At 34.1% G+C, this 23,225-nt stretch overlaps 2 protein-coding genes across 3 annotated transcripts in view; one reads left to right on the forward strand and one right to left on the reverse strand.

Annotated features, from left to right (window-relative positions):
• The window catches only part of LOC115450006 (pyrokinin-1 receptor), an 83,416-nt gene extending 61,094 nt beyond the window's left edge, over window positions 1–22,322 (reverse strand). For both annotated transcript variants that reach the window (XM_037442453.1, XM_037442452.1), the window contains exon 1: window positions 22,161–22,322. The gene's annotated coding sequence lies outside the window, so the exon portion shown is untranslated. The remainder of the gene's footprint in view (window positions 1–22,160) is intronic.
• Window positions 1,126–2,852, forward strand: LOC119190478 (the record flags this gene model as incomplete). Its single annotated transcript, XM_037442454.1, is given in 1 exon segment — window positions 1,126–2,852. A coding segment is annotated over 1 exon segment (651 nt). The 3' UTR covers window positions 1,793–2,852.
• Window positions 22,323–23,225: the final 903 nt, after the last annotated feature.

Genomic DNA, 23,225 nt, shown 5'->3' on the forward strand with positions numbered 1-23,225 from the left:
ACTATGCGGACTTTCCCGAAGTAAAATATTACTTACTTACCCGAGATAATATGCAAGGTACTGTAACCGTACATAGCCCGGTTCCAAGCTGTGGTAGCTTAGTTGTTAAAATTATTGTAAAACTTTACTTCATAAAGGCTAACGTCATGTAACCACTGATGGTCCACCTAAATTTTCAATTTTCAAAAAATCATTTTCTGATGGAATATAAAGAAAAACTTGCAATTAAGTCGTATCATAATATTTAATAATAAAATAACTAACAAAAAGTCGATGTGGGTTTTTGCAATATAATAAAAAACAGACGTATATACCTATATATAATATAATTTGAAATAGATTGCTGAAGTGGTAGGGCTTTTAGTACAAATCGAGGCTATGTTAGGTTACACTTACATATTACATAATGTAACTTATTGCCCACATTATAACCCATACTAATACGCAGTATTTTTGTTCGATATTTTTTACTTTACATCATTTAAAACACTAAGGCTACAGTAATAAAAAGTTTACATTCTATTAAATATGTTATTTTTACTACAATCCGGTTATGTTGTATATGACAGTTTTTTCCAGGTACAGAGGTATTGTATTCAAATGATCATCTGAAGTAGGAGGTTAAAGGTACATCAAATACAATAGAAATTGTATATCTACGTGTATACGAAAATTATCTACATTGTCTTTAGTAGGTATTTATTTTATAACATTTTTAACACTCATTGACAGACAACGCGCATCCTATACTAATGGCTCTAAGCTAGAGACATAAAATTCCCAACATAACGTAGGTTGGCCGCTATGAAATAATTTTTGAAATTCTTCTCAAAAGAGCATTTAATCTTGCCGGAATTGCAGTTAGTGTACTAAATAAAGACAATGACGACTAAAAATAATATTGTGCAAGGAAGATTTATTAACATTTCTAGTTTGAAGCGACAATCGATTTAAACACAACACACTATCAACATATTTTTACTTTTAAAACCGGCCAAGTGCGAGTCGGACTCGCGCACCGAGGGTTCCGTACAAATCTGTACGTATATAAGTAAAAGTTCAACCATCACGACAATCGAGTCATAGTTATGGTAATTTGATTGGAAAATGAACAACAAATAAAATAGCAATAAAACAGGAAATGTCGAGTTTTAGAGAAGCAATGGATTTCTTCAATAGACAGTATGAAGACCTCAAGAGCATAGTGGAAGAAAAATCTACTGTTATATGCAAACTCGAAACCGATAATGCCTTGCTTCAATCCACAGTTACAGATCTGTCCAATCGACTATGTGCAGTGGAGCAACACATGAGGGGATCTAATTTGGAAATTAATGGAATTCCAGAGCATCGCACTGAAAATCTAGTTAATACCGTGATACAACTATCTAGATCCATTGACAACCCAGTGAGTGAAGACGATATTCTTCATACTACACGTGTAGCAAAACTTATGAAGCAGAATGACAAGCCTCGCACTGTTATAGTTAAAATGCGCAGTCCACGTCTTCGAGACTCCATACTTGCCGCAGTAGTTAGGTTCAACAAGAAGAACGCGACTGACAAGTTGAACTCACATCACTTAGGACTAGCTGGAACTATAACACCGGTTTTCGTTGCTGAACATTTGACTCCCAACAATGAAGCGCTGCACGCTGCCACGCGTAAAAAATGCAAAGATGTGAACTTCAAATTCGTTTGGGTCCGCAACGGACGTATTTATGTTCGAAAGGATGAGTCATGTAGTGCAATTACTATTCGCAATATGGACAGTTTGAAGCTCCTAACGTAACCAATGTTGTTATCTTATTTTTCAAATCTATTTTACGGAAAAACTGCGATATATTATTGTTTTAAAATTCAATTCTCTCAATATTTATTATCAAAACGTTCGAGGTATTCGGACGAAGACGAATTATATTTACAATAATGTGCTGCAATCCAAGTACCATTTTATAGCATTTACAGAAACTTGGCTGAACTCAAACATAAAAGATAGTGAATTTATTGATAATAGGTACATTGTGCACCGCCGCGATCGTTCAAGCGTTAACAACCCAAAAAAGAATGGAGGCGGAGTCCTTCTGGCCCTGGATCGTAGCATTCCGTCAACTCGTGTCGAAACTTGGGAGAGCGATTGCGAGGATCTATGGGTTATTGTTGACCTAATTTTTACAAACTCTGTTAGAAAAGTCGCAATTTGTGTTGTGTACCTACCTCCGCCAATACATTTAGCAACTCTCAATAAGTTTATTCATAATGTAAACAATGTTATGGCTGCTTTTGATAATGTTTTAATTATAGGCGATTTTAATTTAAGCTTTATTAAATGGTCATCTAACACCGAATATTCTTACACTATACCAAGCAATTATAACAACTCTTTAGGATATCCATTTATTGATTTCATGTCGTTGAATAATCTGTATCAGTTTAATAATGTAATGAATGTAAATAGTAAAACATTAGACTTAGTCCTCAGCAACCTACCAAATATAGTAGTAGAAGAATCAACTGACCCCCTTTGCAATGTTGATATTCATCACCCTTGTATAAATGTGTGCATAAATTTATTGAAATTAAATCAATCCCTAAATCATAGAAGCAATAATTTAAACTACTTCAAAGCCGATTACACAAATATTAAGGCCGATTTGAAACTTGTAGACTGGATTGCAGCATTTTCTGCTTGTAATGACGTCGATGCAATTGTATCAGTGTTTTACCAATATATTAATGACATTATAAATAAATATGTACCGAAACACAAAAATAATAAACAAAAGTATCCACCCTGGTTTAGTTACGCACTAATTAAACGACTTTCTGAGAAAGATAAACTAATGAAACAATATCGCAAATACAAAACCCTCGTGACTTAATTTCTTTGGAGATTGTTCGGAGTTACTGTAAAAACTATACAAGTTCTGTCACTCTCGGCATATCGCGACAACTGAAGATACTTTGCCAAAAATCCAAGATATTTCTGGAGCTATCTCAAAGCCAAAACAAAAATTTGTCTATCTTTCCTACGAGTATCCGTAATGAAAATAATGTCGCGACTACCGGCCCTGAAATCGCAAATATTTTGGCTCAACAATTTACATCATCTCACAGTCATACTGATCACGCTATACCAAATACTATTAATAATATTATTCGAAACAATAATAGTTTATATGATATACAAATAACGGAACGCGAAACACTTAAAGTAATAAAACAACTAGACTCTTTCAAAGGTGCTGGTCCGGACAAAATACCCACTGTATTTGTTAAGCGATGTGGATCTGTGTTGACTCTGCCATTAACTCATATTTTTAATAGGTCTCTCAAGGATGGTATTTTCCCGGGTGAATGGAAGAAGGCGAGAGTTGTTCCGCTACATAAAAGGGCAGTCAAAACGAAGCTAAGAACTATCGTCCTATAGCAATTCTGTCCTGCTTCTCAAAACTTTTTGAATCACTTGTCTGTTCTGTATTGTCACGCCATATTGATCCACTCTTAGCGCCTAACCAACATGGCTTTAGAACTGGCCACTCCACTATGACCAATCTAACTTCATATGTCTCTGACATATCACGGGAACTCGACAGAGGTCGTGAAGTAGACGCGATCTATACAGATTTTACCAGCGCCTTTGATAAAGTGAATCACGCATTATTACTGAAAAATTGGAACATTATGGTATACAAGGATCCCTACTCCATTGGTTTCGATCTTATTTAGCGAAAAGACTCAATTATGTTGTGGCTAATGGTTTCACTTCTCATGAATATTACGCAGTTTCTGGAGTACCACAGGGATCCCATCTTGGCCCAATTTTATTTTCTGTATTCATCAACGACATTGATTCCGTTATACACCACTGTAAATGTTTGTTATTCGCTGATGATCTAAAAATTTACAAAACAATTTACACACCAAATGATACAAAGGAAATTCAAGATGATTTGCTTCGAATCCAAGATTGGTGCACTAACAATTCTATGGAACTAAACCCATCTAAATGTTTTCACATAAAATTTACTAAGAAGAAAAGCTCCATACATTCAAATTACATGATAAAGGATACAGGGTTAGTCACAGTCAACGAAATAAAAGACCTCGGCGTGATAATTGATAAGGAACTTCGATTTGCAGCACATGTTGATTCAATCGTTAAAAAGTCTGCACAAATGTTTGGGTTTCTAAAGCGTAATACAAGGGACTTTAAACATGTAAGAACAAAGATCGTTATATACAATGCTATTGTGCGCAGTCATTTAGAATATGGTAGTTTAATTTGGAATCCGTTCTATTGTATACATTCTCAACGAGTAGAAAACATTCAGCGAGCTTTCACCAGATATTTAGCATTTAGTTCTTCCGGTATAAGTCACCGCAGTACCTACAAGTCACGTTTGGAATTTTTCAAAATGAACTCATTAGTTGATCGACGTAAAATAAGTGACATAATATTTCTGTACAAATTGCTTAATGGCATGATTAAGAACAGTGATATCCTTAATCAAATTCACCTTACTGTCCCAACTAGATTGCCGAGACAACCCATTACAAAGACTTTTCACATACCACGCGTTCGCACCAACATTGGACTTAATTCGCCAATAATTAGAATGTGCAATGAATATAATGTTCTTAATTCCAAGCACCATGGTCTTGATATATTTGGTACATCACTGCACAAGTTTAGAAGTGAAACACTGAGTCACTTGCTTGACAAATTAGAATAGTTAATACGCTTTTGTTATTTTAGTTTGTAGATTTATATTGTATGTCTTTTTTCTCTCTTAATTTAAAATTTTTTTGTTTCTCTTAATTTACTCTAGTGTCTACTCTTTTAAAATTGTATAATAATTGTTATTCGTATTGTGTGAATGTTGTACATACCTTCAATGGCATGTGCATCAGAATCGGTTTTGTATAACATTGTTATTTGTAATTTAGAGCGGAGCAGTATTGTCTTATCTCAGGAACTACCAGTTCGAACTGAAAAATTCTTTTTGTGTTGGATAGCCCTTTGTTTGTGGAGTGCTATAGGCTATATATCATCACGCTATACCCAATAGGAGCGGAGCAGTAATGGCTAATCTCAGGAACTACAATCGGTAGTTTGTGAGATTAGATTTGAATCGTCAAACTGAAAAATTCTTTTGTGTTGAATAGTCCTTTGTTTGTGGAGTGCTCAAAGTTATATATCATCACGCTATGACCAATAGGAGCGGAGCAGTAATGTCTAATCTCAGGAACTACCGGTTTCAACTGAACAAATCTTTTTGTGTTGGATAGCCCTTTGTTCCTGGAGTGCTATAGACTATATATAATCACGCTATGACCAATAGGAGCGGAACAGTAATGAAACATGTTGCAAATCGAGGAAAAATTATTAGTTTTGAGAGCTTCCGTTGCGTGCGCTGCGTAAACGATTAAAGTTATGCAACAATGATGTATGACGGGATTGTTCCTCTTAAAAAGTTCTAAAAAATATATTATAAAACAAAGTCCCCCGCTGCATCTGTCTGCCTGAACGTGTTAAACTCAAAAACTACCTAACGTATTAAGATGAAATTTGGTATGGAGACAGTTTGAGACCCTGGGAAGAACAAGGCTCCCGGGAAACTACTACTTTTATAACGGAAAACTTTAGCCTGAAAAACTTTATAACGCGGGCGGAGCCGCGGGCAAAAGCTAGTGTGCTATAAAACACTGCTTTATGCCAAGTTTCAAGATTCTAGGTCGACTGGATGTACCCTTATGTTTTGATTCCCTTGCGAGTAGGTGCGAGTTTGGAGACATGCGGCTTAAATTGCTGTTTCTTTTGATTGAGTTGACATAGAAGTTTGTTTTTGTTACAGATTTTAAAGATTTTTAAGAAAGATTTTTAAGTTTATTTTAAAGATTTGTTTCAACAAATTTCCTTCTAAAAAAAGCTATTTTTGTAATAATGCTTTCAGTATTTGATTGAATTAATAAGATGTGTTTACAAATAGGTGCTATTGCCATTGTAAAAGTAACCTAATGTGCACTAAAGATTTGTTCTGGAGATTGTATTCCGATATTAAGTAAGTATGTATATCATATATAATTCTTGAGGTTTGATCTACAAAACAGTAAAATACCATTTTAAAGTAAGTAATCTAAATAGATTGTGTATCCTTCTAGTTTCCCTCAATTTACTTGAATAATCAATTAACAAGAATAAAAACTATAACCTCAGGTTATATTGAATTGTTTTTCATTTGATATGCCTGTCGTGTTTATTTTAAAAATTAATTGGCAACACAGGTAAAGTAGTTTATTTTAAGATACAAAGAAGTTGTTTTTCTTTGATATATGATACCTACATAGCAGCGGCGAGGGGTGAAATTTTCTCAAAGGCAACTCGACACAACATAATATACCTATAGTTACTAATATGCATAAATGCGATCTGGAAATCGTTCTAATGATATTTAAATTTACAAAAGTTTCGAAATGGAAGCCGGCAGGAATCGGGTTATATGGACACTTCGCTACTGCTTCATAGGTAAAACGGACAAAAATTTATTAATGGAAAATATTTTTCTACAGCCGACAAAATTTTTCGAACAACGAAACGAAATCCATTCTTATAGTATGTTCGTCCTGATCTCAGTATCTGATCAATATCTTCACACATCTTTACTTATCATATGAACATAAATTGGGACTCTCAATCATAAGTATTATAATTTCGTATGATATACGATCCGTGCGAGGCATTTGCTTACCGTGCTAGTATGCCAAAAATCGAGAAACGAAATTAGTTAAACTTGTATCCACAAGCAAAGCTTGTTTAAAAAAGAAGAGGTAAAGTGCATAAACAGTTGACTTCAATCGTAGAGGGTTTAATATATGCGTATCAATTTCTATCGCTGTAACAAAAGTTTTGAAACTGTATGGTTTAAAATATTGTATCTACTTAAAGTTCAGAAAATAGGTAGAAATAAAATAAAGGATATACAGACAATTGTTGGGATTTCTACTACAAATACTAATTACTTATAAGATTAAATTCTCTACGCTGTTGAACCATCTCAAACAAGGTAAAACCACTTTAGTCGTAATGCCTCGGGCGCATGTCCGATGAAATATCAGTTCATAAGTAAAAACTACACATAATTAAGCCGCAAAAAATAAGTATTTTTATTTGAAACTAATGGGCACGTGGATTACGTTGTAATATTTTACATCTAGACAACAGCACCACCTATCGAATTAAAAACCATTCTATTTTTAAAGATGGAATTAACAAAGTCGGAATTTCATGGAAATCAGTTAAGTGTGTTTAGATTTTAGCGTGTACAGCACGCACGCCAGCCACTGTAATTTAAATTTCCTATGACTATAAGAGACTCACAAATGCAAGAAATAAATTTACAATGTTATATCTCAATGGCATAACGGTATAGGAACGCATAGCATAAGTACAAAGAAATATTTATTTTTATATTAGTTTTGCTAGATTTTATATTAGTTTTGCACGGACAGAAACAAGCAAAAACTCGAGTCGCGTGCAAATAATACTGTTTGTATAATGGGTTTCAAATCTTAAATAAAGTTTATCCAGAATATCATATGGCTTAAACATCACAAGGCATATTTTCGTTTGCCAACTGAATAGGTCAATGCTCACTAAAACAAGTGAACAATTCATATCAAAATTGATCTCAAAAGTCGATTCACAATCGACGAACTGCAAACTACTGACTAAACTAATCAAGCGTTAAAAGATAAGTATTTGATGTATTTTTTTCGCAACTAACATAACCATGGCGAAGTTATGTGGGTATTTGACTTAATTGGGTGCAAGTAATAGATGTATAATATCATATTATGTGACCAGGAGTTTCATTCTTACATAGCTTTGGGCTATTTATTGGATAAGTTATTATCAAAAGGTGTACCCGCCAGTGGCGAAAGCGTCCATACAAGCCGATTCCCATCGGCTTCCCTTTCTAGGTTTTCGGTAATACTAAACAAAATATTTAATAGGCAAATATAAATTTACAACATACCAGACAGTGGACAATAATTATAATAGCTTAACTTATTAATTAATGATCACTTAATAATGACATCTATCGGCGAATAGCCCATTGTTTGTTAATTTAATCGATATCGATTACCTATTTTAAATAACGATAGATGGCGCACTTTGTATTTAGTTCCCCAGAAATTCCGTTACCAAAGTGAAATTGTGACGCCACTGGCGCAAGGTAACCCGCTGTCAAGCGGCTTAATGTCGTAGTATGTTTTTAATATAGATGGCAGCACTTTGTATGACTTTCTATGCCAGTGTTTGTCGGAATCGCGCGGAAGATATGGGCAAAGGTAACCCGAGCATTTTCGGCTTCACGTTAACCGACTTTGTATAGTTGTCACTTTTACGTCCATTAAACGTCATAATTTATTATGCTACTAAGTTGCGGTGTTTGTAAATTGTCATATTCATTTTATTTTTGATAGTTTTGTGATATTAAGTAACCAGCGCTTTGTTTATTTAGAAACTACAAGTAAATATGTATTATAATAGAATTAACTACCTGTGATCAGTTTAATGTCTACCTTTACGTAAGTATATTATTAGTCTGTAATTTCACATATTAGTATTTAGATGGTTAAATATTAAAAGTAGATCTGAAAGTTTTTGATTTTAGACACAAAATATGTGTTAGAAGAAAATAAGTACTTACTTATTATATTTTACTGAATTTAAAACGATACAAGCAAAAGTTAACGAATAACCTTTCTTTATTATTTTAATTGATAATTATATACGTTTATCATGAAAGTATATTTAAACTGTTGGTCTGTTTGACGATCGTGATACCTATTTCTATATGGGGTAATTACATTTAAAGTTTTATTTTGAAAAAAAATAACAGATATTTATTTGGAGGTAGTGTGGTTATAATTTTAATACTTACTTTTGTTGCTTTTATAACAAATTAATAGGTAAGTACTTATGTTTGTGATTAATGGAAGGAGAATTATCTACATTTATTGTTCGATTTTATAAATGTTTCAATTATTTACACATAATAGGTAATTTAGTAGGTATGTCAACGTTAGACGATTTCGAAGCAAGATTAATGCGTTGTCTTAGTTTTTGTTTTCCAATAAATTGCTCCCGATATCTTAACTGACGCCAAATATTTCACACCGGGTTACCTTTAGAAAAATTTCACCCTTCGCCACTGGTACCCGCATAAATTTTATTAAGATCTGATCAAGAGGTTCAAGAGTATAGTTAACATACAAATTTCATGTTACGCAAGCTAATCTCGGAACGCGACACATTTACGTGGGCCTCTATGGCTGGTTTTAACGCCTTGTCTACGGTGGTCCGCAACCTGGGCAGAGAAAAAATATATCCTACAACCAGCTCTTTAATTTTATATCTACTTAATCACTGTGTCTCGGAACTAGAAAGAACGAACAAAAAATTATTTTTTAAAATTTTAGATGTAGCAAGACTTTTTGAACTGCTTTACATAACAATTGTTTAATTAAAATTCAAACAAGTAACTTTCTAAGCGTCTTTTCTGCTGTTATGAGGCAATAAGTTTAAAATTAAACAACATTTACACAGGGAGTGTTGTCATCTTTTATTTAATTCTTTTAAGGTTTTTTATGTACCCTTCTGGTTGCTCAAAATCAAGTGTGTAGTAGGGTAACATACAAAAAATATTTCGGTTTTGTTGTTTAACTCTTTACACAAATAATTGACAAATAAATAAGGTTTTATGGACAATAACGGTAATGAACGTCGATTGACTTACAAACTTATACGTATTTCAATATGATAAATTGCGCATGTAAGTAGCATAATTTAAATTAAGGCCTAAAAAGCCTTAATATGAAGTAGTCTGGGACTCCAGTATTGATTTAGATTATTTATCCAGTTTATACGCTAATGAAAGCCTCGGTTTAGAATTAATTACCAAAAAGTTGGTTACTCTATTGGCTCTCGTAACGGCACACAGAATTCAAACCTTATCTCTCATATGTAATGACAATATTACATTTAATGATAATAATGTCACCATTAAAATTACAGAATTAATAAAAACATCTGCTCCGGGTAGATCTCAACACAACACACACACACACAACATCACGCATTTTATCCCCGAAGGGGTATGCAGAGGCGCAACCATGGCACCCACTTTTCGCCAAGTGTGTTCCGTCCCATGATGTGATAGGGGGCGAGCCTATCGCCATATCGGGCACAAATTCCAGATTCCGGGCTGATACTGAGCAGAAAAACCCAAATATCACTTTGCCCGACCCGGGATTCGAACCCAGGACCTCAGAGCGCTGCCGTACCGCGCATGCAGTATAACTACGCCACCGAGGCAGTCCATATAGATCTCAACCCAATTTAATATTACCATTTTTCAAAGAAAATTGTAGTATATGCCCTGCAACAACTCTTTTATGTTATTTAAACTATACTGCAAAATTAAGGCAAGATTGTAAGAAATTAATTATTACAACTAAGAAACCCTTTCATGCAGCATCTACAATGTCTATTAGTAGATGGATAAGACAAATTTTATCCAGTAGTGGTATAGACACTGCCAAATTCACTGGATATAGCACAAGACATGCATCTACTTCAAAGGCTTCTGAAGGCGGAATTAATATTGAGGTCATAAGGAAGGGTGCAGGTTGGAGCAAGAGATCTCTAACTTTTGCCAGGTTTTACAAGATGCCTATTGTTGGGGATCCTAATGCCTTTGCTAATTCTGTATGCTCTATAAGTAGCTGATTAACTATGGTTTTAAATATGTATGTTAATTTTGTGTTCTATATATACCTACATAATTGTTTAACTAAATTCTTACCTATGTGTCCAACAAAGATTAAGACTGATTAGTTATAAACTTATGATTAATGAATAATATTTCTAAATGTATGATTAATTAAAAATATAAACATTAAATATATAATATATTAAAATAGTCTTTGGACTAATAGACATAATAGTTATCTATTTGCATCACTCTATAAGCAATCATATATATGTAAACTTATATATATCGTTATGGGACAACAAATTATAATAATATATATTTTGTTATTTAATAACACAACTTCTTTCTTTAGACATCTACAATGTAGAAAATGAGGATGAGATTATTTCCTATAATTAAATAGATCGAACTAACTTGCCAAGTGACGTCCGATCCTCAATTATGGGAAGTAATCTCGTTCTCATTTCGGTCCCAACCCTAGATTACATCCTTCCTTTCCTATCTAATATGGTTGACTATAGTTCAACTACCCCCCCTTTTTTATATATTTTAAGTTGTGTTAATGCTTTGAAACAATGACATTGACAGGTCGTAGAAAAGCGCGGTAACATAACACAGACTGCAATTTTTTTGCTTTATCTTTAAACGATTGTGGCAGCAAGTAGTTCACAGGTATAAACTACAATGTAGAAAATGAGGACGAGATTACTTCCCATAATTGAGGATCGGACGTCACTTGGTAAGTTAGTCCGATCTATTTAATCATTTGTTGTTGAAGTGAATAATTCAATTTATTTTTAAATTGTGGCTCCATCGTTGGAATACGATGATTTTGCCAATGTCAAAGTTGAAAGTAGGAAAAGTTACGGTAAATTTTTATGGGTCTAATATTATCTATGACTGTTGAGCGGTAAATAAAGCAATGGCATTACAAAATAATCGAAAAACACATTATACATAAATTCAGAAACAGAATGTTATGAATGTATAAAAATATTAAAATTCCAAATATAAGAAAATAAATACAGTCCAAATCAGAGATAAAGAAACAAACTAAAGATAATATAAAAACAAATATCAAAAATCATAATCGGATATTATTAATTTTTAAAAATTTATAGAGGACTTTAATAAAAGGGGAATGGACTAAAGTTAGGATAAATGGAATATTAATTGGGCGGGGGATGTCTGCAGGAAGAAGGTCATAGAGGAGGATTAATAGGTAAGGACAGAAAAAAAATATATGTTCCAAGGAACCCTCGTCCAAGCCACACTCGCACAAGGAGTGATCTTTCACACGAATTTTGGATTAAAAAACTGGCGTGCAAACAAAACCAAGTCGCAGACGAATGATCACAGATGTGATTATTATATCAGAAAAATTCTTCCTTCTAAACCAACATTTTGGAGAAGTTGGAGGTTGAATGAAACCAAAATATTTTCCTTTAGTCTGTCTTGATCTTTGCCATAAAGTATCCCATGTTTTAAACATATTCGGTTTAGCTAGGCAACGAAGATCTCGTGGAAAACAGGCATTGTGTGATTCATCACCCCAATGACAGGCCGCCTTGGCAATAAAATCCACGGTTACATTACTCGGAATACCAGTGTGACTGGGAATCCAAGCCAAAGCCACATTTATCTCTAAAGTATGACATTTGTAAAGAAGTTCTTTAATTTGAAGGGAAAGAAGAAAATTGCTAGGGCATCGAAAATACGATTTTGATAAATCCATAAGACAACTTAGGGAGTCTGAAAGAATAATTGTTTTGTTTAAATTGTGGGAGAGTACATATGAAACAGCCTCAAAAAGCGCAATGGCTTCCCCTGAAAAAACAGACTTGAGAACAGCGGAAGTTTAGTATAATTTTGAATTTAGGGATCCATACCGCAACACCAACACGACCATTTTCGGAAGATTTAGATGCATCGGTATAAATAGAAAGCCAGTCAGGCCAATCCCGGTCTAAAATATAATTGAGTTTAGCATCAGCTCCAGGGTCGTTTTTATGAATATTGAAATTAAGACAAATATTAGGTTGAAAAACTAAGGCTTCATAAGGAATTTCAAAAAGAGGGTTAATTTTAGATTGTACAATAGGAGTACGCATACTAAAGAATTGATTGAAATTATTAATAACAAGAGGTAAATCCTTATAGGACCAATATGAAGAAGAAAGAGTCAGATGTGATAGAGAGCGTAGAAGAGGAAGTAGAGGATGGGATTTATACTGTATAATGTTAAAAAAAACCTGTCTGATAGAAATTGACGACGCAAATGAAGAGGAGGTTCCACACACTCCACCTGCATGGCATTAATTGGAGAGCATTTCGTAGCCCCGGTAATAATGCGCAAGCATTTGGACTAGACTAAATCTAATTTGGCCATGGCAATTTTATTACATGGTTCCAAAATGGCAGAACCATAATCAAAATGACTTCTAACAATGGAGTTGTATAGAATCCTTAGACTGGAAGGATGAGAACCCCAGCGGACACCGGAGAGGGCATGAAGGATATTAACACCCTTTTTTGATTTTTTTTTAAATATATTCAAAATGATAAAGACCGGATAATTTTGAATCCAGAATAATGCCAAGAAACTTTACGTTCAAGTGAGTAAATAAACTATGTATAACAGTGACATTTTGGTTGTCATTTTAGTTCAGATGTTGAACAAATAGTTTATATGGACGTTCGTGTCTATAAAATATAGGTTAATGTTTATAAGTATAAAATATACAAAATAAAGCGTTTTATATTGATATAAAAATAAGTTCTATCTGTATATTTCTAAAAACGCTAATAATATATGTACACATATAAATATTTACTTATTGTGTTGTTTCTCTTAATTGTAGTAATTATCTTATTCTTTTAATTGTAGATATATTAAAACAGCTTTTTGTGCATGTTCGTATTGAATTGGCATAATAATATATGACACAAATGCCAAATTTTGTTTACGAATTGTAATTATATCATGTAGTCAATATACAGTGTAAAAACTGTTTATCGTACAGTCATAAAAAAAAGGTCAGGCATTGATTAAGGTTTCAAGCGAGCTATTGTGATTATAAACCTTAAGATTATTTAAAAATATAATTAGTCTATTTAAAACAATGATTAACCTATTATGCGGAGGCAGCTGGGCGTACAATTTAGTCTGCATGGAATTTAGTACTTAGATCTATTAGAACTCAAAAATATTTAAAGTGAATTGTAAATATTTTAAAATGATTTTTTTTTTCGTATATTTAATGTTAAAGAAAAATTGTTTACATTCTGCTCCCAAATATATTTAGTTTGTGAAAACTATATGAAAATCTATCCAGTAGTTTTGGAGATGTCCGCTAACAAACAGACAGGAGAATTCTAAGATTTGCTGATTTGTGTTTAATTACTCTTTTTTAATCACCCACTTTCTTTTTTTAATAGCTTTTCTCTCAAGGTACAACCACACCGGGTACTTCAGTATTATTATAAGTATAAATAGATTAGCGGACATCTGAACGAGTCTATCTATTAAATAATATTAATATTTATTATATTATCGTAAAGTTTATTAGTTTATTTTTTTTTCTCGTCTCAGTTGATAAGTATTACAGTATAAAATGTTTTAAGAGAATCGGTAATAGCTTTAGGTGTGATATTAAGGCATTTAAAATTTCTGTGTAAATGCATCATATTAATGTATAAGCCGACCAAATATAAAAGAGATACTATAATCTATGCTCCCAAATAAATGGCCACAAGCGCTGACTATACACGTGGATATCACCCAGTGCCCGCTATCGAAACCAGATTGACTAACCTAAACTGGAAGACTGTGGAAAGTTTGGATCCAGGCGCATAATGGCAACATATAAAATCTAATATATACGGAGTGTTAGCCCCCATGGCTAGAACAACAACATGAGGAAGGATTGGATGGCTGATGAAGTATGGGAAACCATAGAAAGAAGGAAAGAACTAAAAAGTGGCCCAAAGTCTGCCTACTTCGAGGAAGAATAAGCACGCTTGACAAAATAAATTCGAAACCTATGCAGGAGAGACAAGAACAGATACCATAAAATTAGATGATTAGGGACAAAAATCAACTTCATTGCTAGTTTTATGGTAGTTTTCTTAAGATACTAAATTAATTCAGGACATAAATGAACGAGTCTTGAGTGCTTCTTTATTATGAAATATATAAATTCCTATATTGACGACATTAGACAAGTCGCAAGAATAATATGGGGTAGAGTGGCCATGGAAAGGTCAGAATGGTAGAGATTGGAGGAAGCCTTTGCCACCTGGCAAACGGACACACAAAAATAAACTTTACACAGCAAAGTTTTAGAAGTTAAGATATAAGAGATAAGTATAGATAAGTACCAATCTGCGGACTTGTTTAAGAAGATCCGACAAGTCACGAAAAAGTTCAAACCGTCCTCCTAGGTAATCGATGACAGGGACAGCAAACCCAAACACGATCTTAGTCAAGTCGTAGAAAGATGAAGAACACTGTGAAGAGCTATATCAGGTTCGGCAGAGTATAACATCTACACATACACCAACGCATAACCCGGAAGTGGTAGGCGATTCAGAGAAAGAAATACTCCGGAAATTGAAGACTTAATCCGAAGGTTAAAAAGAAACAATGCCCCGGGAGTATAGTTATAACATTACAGCGGATGTATTCAAAGTTTTAGGTTCTAACGGGGTAACCTGTTTGCACAACATCAGCTGTACAATATGGAAATCGGGTAAATGGCCCTTTAATTGGATATACTTTTCTAGACTTCTCTTTACAAAAAAAGATCGGTACGCGACTGCAACATTTATCGCACAATAGCCTTAATCTTACATGCTAGCAAAATTTTGACTGCCTGTTATTTAAACGTGTAAACAAAATGTAAATCCGTTATTGGCCTTAAGATAAGTGTATCAGATTGTGTCACTCTAGTATTAAGGGCTGTGGATCACATTTGTCGCGTTGACACAAAGTCATTACTAATCTGGATATGAAACAGTGACAATAGGAGATGTCACGTCCAAGAATTTCGAATTTCAGAAAGGCGTGCGTCAGGGATGCAGCATATCTTCCATCCTTTTAAATATCTATACTTTTATATGGGGAGTATATAAGGCATCATAGCCCGTAGGGTTGGGAAGGCGGTGTAAAAATTGAAGTAGTACCCATATCAAACCTTCGCTATGTAGACGTCACCGCACTCCTTGCGTCGACCGAAATGGAAATGGTTGAACTTCTGGAACGGCTTTAAGTAACTAGCCGCGGGATAGTGCTCGAAACAAACAAAACGAAGACCAAGCTGATGGTAGACGACCGTTTTTGCGTAGCACAGCAAATTCATCTGCCTCAGGATTTGAAATCGTGGAACAATTTAATTACCTTGGTTCAGTTTTTATGAATAAAGGCATCTGTGAACCAGAGATATGCAGGCGGATCGGTATCGTCAAGACAGCGTTGATCCAACTCAGCAAAATATGGAAAGACAAGAACAAGTATCAAATGGAAACAGTTTTCGAAACGCATAAGGAGTTACCATCCTCAGTAATGTGGGGAACGATTAAGAAGAAAAATGAGTGCTATTTAGTTAATATTAGTTGTCTAATATAAAATACAATATGCAAATATCATAATTTTTACTTGTCGATACACTATATGACATTGAGGATAATTTGATAATAAACTTACAAAAAAACTAAATCGATAAAACAAATTGCAAATATTATTATCGTAATTAAAAGAACTGATCGAATAACATATTTTTCGACCTTTAACAGACCCTAATAAAGATATTTGTAACTTATAAATTTTAACCAAAACAAAAAATGGATCTACCTAAAAATCATAGAGATTAAAAAAGAAAGTAATTGCTTACAAGTAACTAATGTAGTCCGTTTAGATTTTCCGAAAACGTTACCTATATATATTATAAAATATGAAAAAGTTTTACATTTGTATCGCTGAAGGAGTGTCCTTAATCTAAATTAATTTTTGACACATTTTTTTTATAGCTTTGAATGACGAGACGACCTTGCTGTTCGCCTGGTGGTAAGCGATATGACCGCCCATAAACAGTAGAAACACCATCCAACACCTTGAATTACAAAGTATTGTTTGGTATTCCACTGCGCTCGCCATTCCGAGACGTGAGATGTTAAGTCTCATTATGTCCAGTAGTTACACTGGCTACAATGTCCTCCAAACCGGAACACAAGTGACTACACACTGCTGCTTGGCGGAACATACATGGGGGTGATACCCCAAGGGGTGCTCTATCTCTGGACCTCCGCTTGACACTATTTTCTGGGACACCCTGTATACTCTACATTAATGATTGATGACTGATTATATTATCAGTCATAACATTAAGAGACTATACGACTTCTTCCGAATCCTCGCAACGTCAACAAACTTGCAGATCGAGAAAATTAACTAGTTTTCTCTGTAATCTTTATCCCGCTTAAGACAACTGTCTTTCGCAAGTGTTATTTCCTGTATAAATAAATAGTCACGGCAATCTGTCTTCGGTAAATTTTGAATTTTGTAAGCCTTGCGGTGAGTTCCATAGAGAATAATCGAAAGATTGCCTATAATGTTAAATGTATGTATATGTATATTCATTCCATATCTTGCTAGTCTGAACTCGGCTTAAGCGCATTGATATGAGAAATTTAGGAAAAAAAAAGTCTGACATGGTTCTATCTATGTTATATAAACAAACATGGCGACGCACTGTGATTGACGAAGCGAAGTGTTGGGAAGACTTGGAGCGAAATCAAGCAGGTGGCCCAAGACCGTGCGGGGTGGAGAGTCACTGTGGATGCCTTCTACCCCATCTAGAGGACATAGGACTTAAATGAATGATGATGCTTCCATCAATTCCTATCCCGCATTTTGTAAAGATAATTTATCTTTGCTGTCTCACTTAGTAAAAACAATATCAAACAAAAACAATATCCGTGTATCCACTACTCAGTTGCTACTTGATTTCGCAGTTGGCCTTAGAGTTGATTAGTTTGGTCAAGATTTACAAATCTTGTTCCATTCTGCTTTTTGTGGTATTCAAAACTTTTTATAGTAATAACATATAACACAAAATTTGTATCTACCATAAAAAGATAATAATTCTCGAAATGTTATTAAGGTTATAGCTTAAGGTCCATTTTTCATACATTTTGTTTCACCTTTAATCTGGGTAACTAAACAAGTATTGACAAGTAAAGAATTTAAATTCACGTCTAGTTAGTGATTAGTTCTCGCAGTTGAAAGAAACACGTAAAAATAATTAATATGCATGGATATTTCGGCCTTTAAAATTTCGTCGTATTAAATTTTAAAGGCCGAAATATGTTGTCATAATAAATGGCTGTCATTAATACGTAAAAATCCTTTACGTCTAATATTTCCACATTCTGATAATCCACTTTAATCTTAATTCCCGTTTAATTATCATCTGTACCATCCCTTCCTCACCGATCCTCGCACCTTATCCTGCCGCATCGTCCGTGGACGGCAACCGGAGCTTTGCCTGAGGTCCCGAACTTTCTCTGTGGTGTGCGCCTCGTGACTTTGGCTGCAAGATCGGTGAGTAATTTTTGCGCAGTATTACCTATTAGCCTTTGCTCCCCTCCCTTGAGGGGACATCGTAGGTATTGCCTGCTCGGCCTTGCTATTCCTCAGCCCTTTACCGCTTTTTCACTTTTTCTTTTTGGATGGGATCTATGTTACATTGGCCACGCCCAACCAATGTATTTTTGTTTAAAATACTTACATCTTCGTAAGATCTGTTTTTTGTTTGAGAACAATTTGGTTTCATTTTAGAGTTATTTAAGATATAATGGCAATTGTACAAATAGTGGGTCTCAAGGTTGTATGTTATGTGGTACGTCGTACATCATTGTATAAGCATTAATATTAGTTTCGTGTTATGATATTTACATTTACTTCATCCAAACTTTCAGCGAAAACTGTTTGAATTGACATAATTTTGATTATTAAATACTAGCTGACCCGGCGAACTTCGTACCGCCTAACAGTCAATGAGTGTCGTGTTACCTTTTAGCTGAACTAATTTAGGCTTTGATGAACGTAATACAATGATACAAAATAATAGAAATATAAAAGTATTTTATTATGATGAATGAAGAATGAAGAAGCTAATATGCGTATGGTTTACTACCGTATGATGGATGGTGTGGCTCGATAATAAATATAGACAAAACGAATGTGAATCTAAAGTAACTCAAATAGCTCAGAAGGAAGAGCAGTTGACTTGTAATCAAAAGGTCCCGGGTTCGAGGCCCGGTCCGAACTATTTTGGATTTTTCTCGATTTGTCTATACACTTCTATTCGGGATGGTCCCTCTCTCCTCCACCCTATTCCTTTCTAATTCCTATTCCTAATATGCGTATGGTTTTTTTTTTCTAAAAAATTGAAAAATTTACACAAATTAATGTCTAAAACAAACAGTACCTAAACTTTCGAGACCTTTTACACAAAATAAATTTCTGAACGCACACATGAATAGTTGTTACAGTATTTGACAGGATTTGACAATAAATGTTTGACATGTAATAAACAAAAATGAGCATTTATTGAAATGATTAAGTATTATTACACATATCGAGTTTTCATTGTTTTTAAGATGTATTCTGCTATTCGGGCCGGAGACAAATCCAACGAATCAATAACCATGAAAATTGGTTCAGCAGATCTCGAGTTATAAGTGTTGTAACAAACCCGTCTTTGTTTTATATATATAGACTAGCTTTTGCTCGCGGCTCCGCCCGCGTTATAAAGTTTTTCAGGCTAAAGTTTTCCGTTATAAAAATAGTAGTTTCCCGGGAGCCTATGTTCTTCCCAGGGTCTCAAACTGTCTCCATACCAAATTTCATCTTAATACGTTAGGTAGTTTTTGAGTTTAACACGTTAAGGCAGACAGATGCAGCGGGGGACTTTTGTTATATTATTTAGAACTTTTTAAGTGAAACAATCCCGTCATACATCATTGTTGCATAACTTTAACCGTTTACGCAGCGCAGGCAACGGAAGCTCTCAAAACTCATAATTTTCCCCGTTTTTGCAACATGTTTCATTACTGCTCCGCTCCTATTGGTTATAGCATGATGATATATAACTTTGAGCACTCCACAAACAAAGGACTATTCAACACAAAAATATTTTTTCAGTTCGAATCGGTAGTTCCTGAGATTAGCCATTACTGCTCCGCTCCTATTGAATATAGCGTGATGATATATAGCCTATAGCTCTCCACGAATAAAGGGCTATCCAACGCAAAAATAATTTTTCAGTTTGGACCAGTAGTTCCTGAGATTAGCCATTACTGCCCCGCTCCTATTGGGTATAGCGTAATGATATATAGCCTATAGCACTCCACGAATAAAGGGCTATCCAAAGCAAAAGAATTTTTCAGTTTGGACCGGTAGTTCCTGAGATTAGCCATTACTGCCCCGCTCCTATTGGGTATAGCGTGATGATATATAGCCTATAGCACTCCACGAACAAAGGGCTATCCAACGCAAAAAGAATTTTTCAGTTTGGACCGGTAGTTCCTGAGTTTAGCGCGTTCAAACAAACAAACAAACAAACAAACTCTTCAGCTTTATATAATAGTATAGATTATATTATAAATTCTTTGTTTGCAAGCATTTACTAGGTACATTATATTAAAAAAATACCAAAATAAATGAATTTGCCTGTGTTTAAGCGTTATGTCTGCTAAAAGTATATTAATAAATAGCCGTAGAACAAAATTTTGAAATGCTTGCATTAAAGTTTATTAGATAACTTGTTTTGGAAAACAATCAAAGCAAACACACATAAAGCTTTCACCCCCAAAGGGTTACACGAAACGATAAGTGTTTTCTATCTCATGATTTGATAGGGTTAACCTATTGCCCTATCGGGTACAAATTTCGGACTTTGCTGACATTGAGCATAAAGCCCAATTTAATTTTGCACGATGTGACAGCGACGTCACACCGCGAACGGAATACATCTGTGTTGCCGAGGCGAGCAAATAACTAGCAAGGTGCGTTGCTGCGTCATCGGTTTCGAGAATTTACTTATAATGTATAATTATAAATATTGTTAATACATTAATAAAGTAGGTCAGTAGAGCTGGTGTTGGTTTATATTCTCCTTACAAATCTAAGATGGTAATCCCACTACGGCGTAATCATTAAGTTGCAAAAAATAATTTATGACATTTTTTTTTTTGGAGTTTCGTAGCAAAGCAAGGCCCCCTGTAAGTCTACCGCGTGTGTTCTGGTATACGAGCGTTTGTGTTATCGTCTGTATGCTATAGTGATAGTTATCGTAATTACATACAATTATGTTTCGGATAAAAAGTAATCTTCGCGAAATTTAATAGTGGCTAGAATACTGTGTCAATATATAGATATACCGAGATATTATTGTAACAACTCCATCAAGTTAATATTCGTTAAAATGATAAATGAATTAATTATTGAGCTTTAAGACTGTAACGGAGGCGTAGTTGTGTTGCGGTACAACTGTTGTGCTAATATCCTGGTTCTCAGAGTTGAATAGGGTGATATTGGATTTTTTATGCCTGACATAGTGGTTTGTCCTTGGCAAAAAGCGTATACATTGTCTCTATCTCGTGTCCCTTCGGGGATACAAGACTTGAATGTGCGCGTTATTTCCAACAAATACGTGGATCAAATTTAGGCTGACTATTCTTGCGGTAGTATCTAAATGTTTTAATTGAATTTAATTGCACATCCGAGTATAAAATAATAATAATAATAGTATTATTAATTCAAAATAATTCGCGTAACGTTCCGCTGCACTTGACAACTCACACGTAATATTCCTGAACATGTTGAGAATCAATTACGATGTTTTACGCGTAAATTAATTAAAATCAATAATAAACAATTACGTTACAAAACATAACTCACGTGCAAAAAATATTATTATAATACAGACGAGGTAAATTATCTGCTTTAGTAAAAAGAGCGTTTTAATAACTAGTTAGATTATTTCTTCATCATCATATGTGGACCTGTCATAGGTTTGATTAAAATACCGTATTTATTATGTGCGTGGAATAGGTATGGGGTCTATATTTTACCTGTAGCATTATTTGTCTTTGTCGATATAAAAAAAAAATTACAAAACGTATCAAACTCTTATTAGCACGAAGTAGCAGAAAATTATCCCTGGATATATATCATAAGAAGCAATCCGTGTAACGTATGGAGTCATTAAAAAGGAGACGAAGTAATTACGGAAAATACCAAGATATGTGCAGAGATTTGAAGTATAGGACAATCCTCATTTTAGGGCTATAAGTTATATTTTAGGTACTCACCTTTAACATTGATTATTTAAAATTGATACAACGGCACTGCTTATTAACACTTAACACAATACAACATCGATAATAAGTTTGCGGAGTCGAGTGCGAAGACAAACGATTTCACAGTACGTCTGTTTAGCTCGGTCACATCTCAACGACTGCCATTAGTGACGCGCCGTGGAAATACGCGATAATATCGCGAACTTTTCCCTTAGATCCATTGCACATGATAAGTGATAATATAATCCGAAATTTATCTGTATAGCCTACATTAATTATTAGGTTAAATGAAGTGCATTTTATAACTAAAGTTTGGACTACAGAAATAAAACAAATTTTCGGATTTCGTCAAGGTTTTTTGTATTTTAATTTTTCCTAAGCTTTCGAAGACTTTGCAGCGTTGTTGATTTTAAAATTAAACATTTATAATCAGTGATTATACATTTTGTACAAGATTGAATTTGATTTTTTAACGGCACCCAGCCGGAGAAATAAGCCTAATGTTTTTGAACCATGTCTCATTAGATACATATTGTGCTGTTATGACCCACATTCAAGAAGGGCAGGTGATAAAGGATAATATATTTAATTTGTGTGTCGACTGTGTCTTGTATCTTGTGTCGAAAGTATCTGCTTTGTGAAAAAAACGATGACCCGATTTTTAAAAATTAACGCAAGGAACTTTATCTAAATATATAAACAGTGTTTTCATAAAGGAAAAATTATATTGCTCTTCACGTTATTATTTATTTTAGTGGCTGAGCCTAATTGTATTTTGTTTATTTGTTTATTATTGACTTGAATATACCAAAAATAAATTATGAACGCTTGACCTGTTTTATTATAAAGGTTGTTTTTTTTTACGCAATCATAAGCACATTGTAGGATAAAGGTACGTTTAGCGACTATGAACCTTTATAGCAATGGTTTTGATAGTGAAACCTAACGCAGTTAGAACAATAATTGATTTTATAAGTTAGTTTATAAAGCTGAAGAATTTGTTTGTTTGTAATTTCAGGAACCAAATCGATTTTTCACTAATATAGCTTTATTAAAATTGATGATACACTTAATACT

This window comes from Manduca sexta, chromosome 24 (assembly GCF_014839805.1).
Source record: "Manduca sexta isolate Smith_Timp_Sample1 chromosome 24, JHU_Msex_v1.0, whole genome shotgun sequence".
Classification (NCBI taxonomy): domain Eukaryota; kingdom Metazoa; phylum Arthropoda; class Insecta; order Lepidoptera; family Sphingidae; genus Manduca; species Manduca sexta.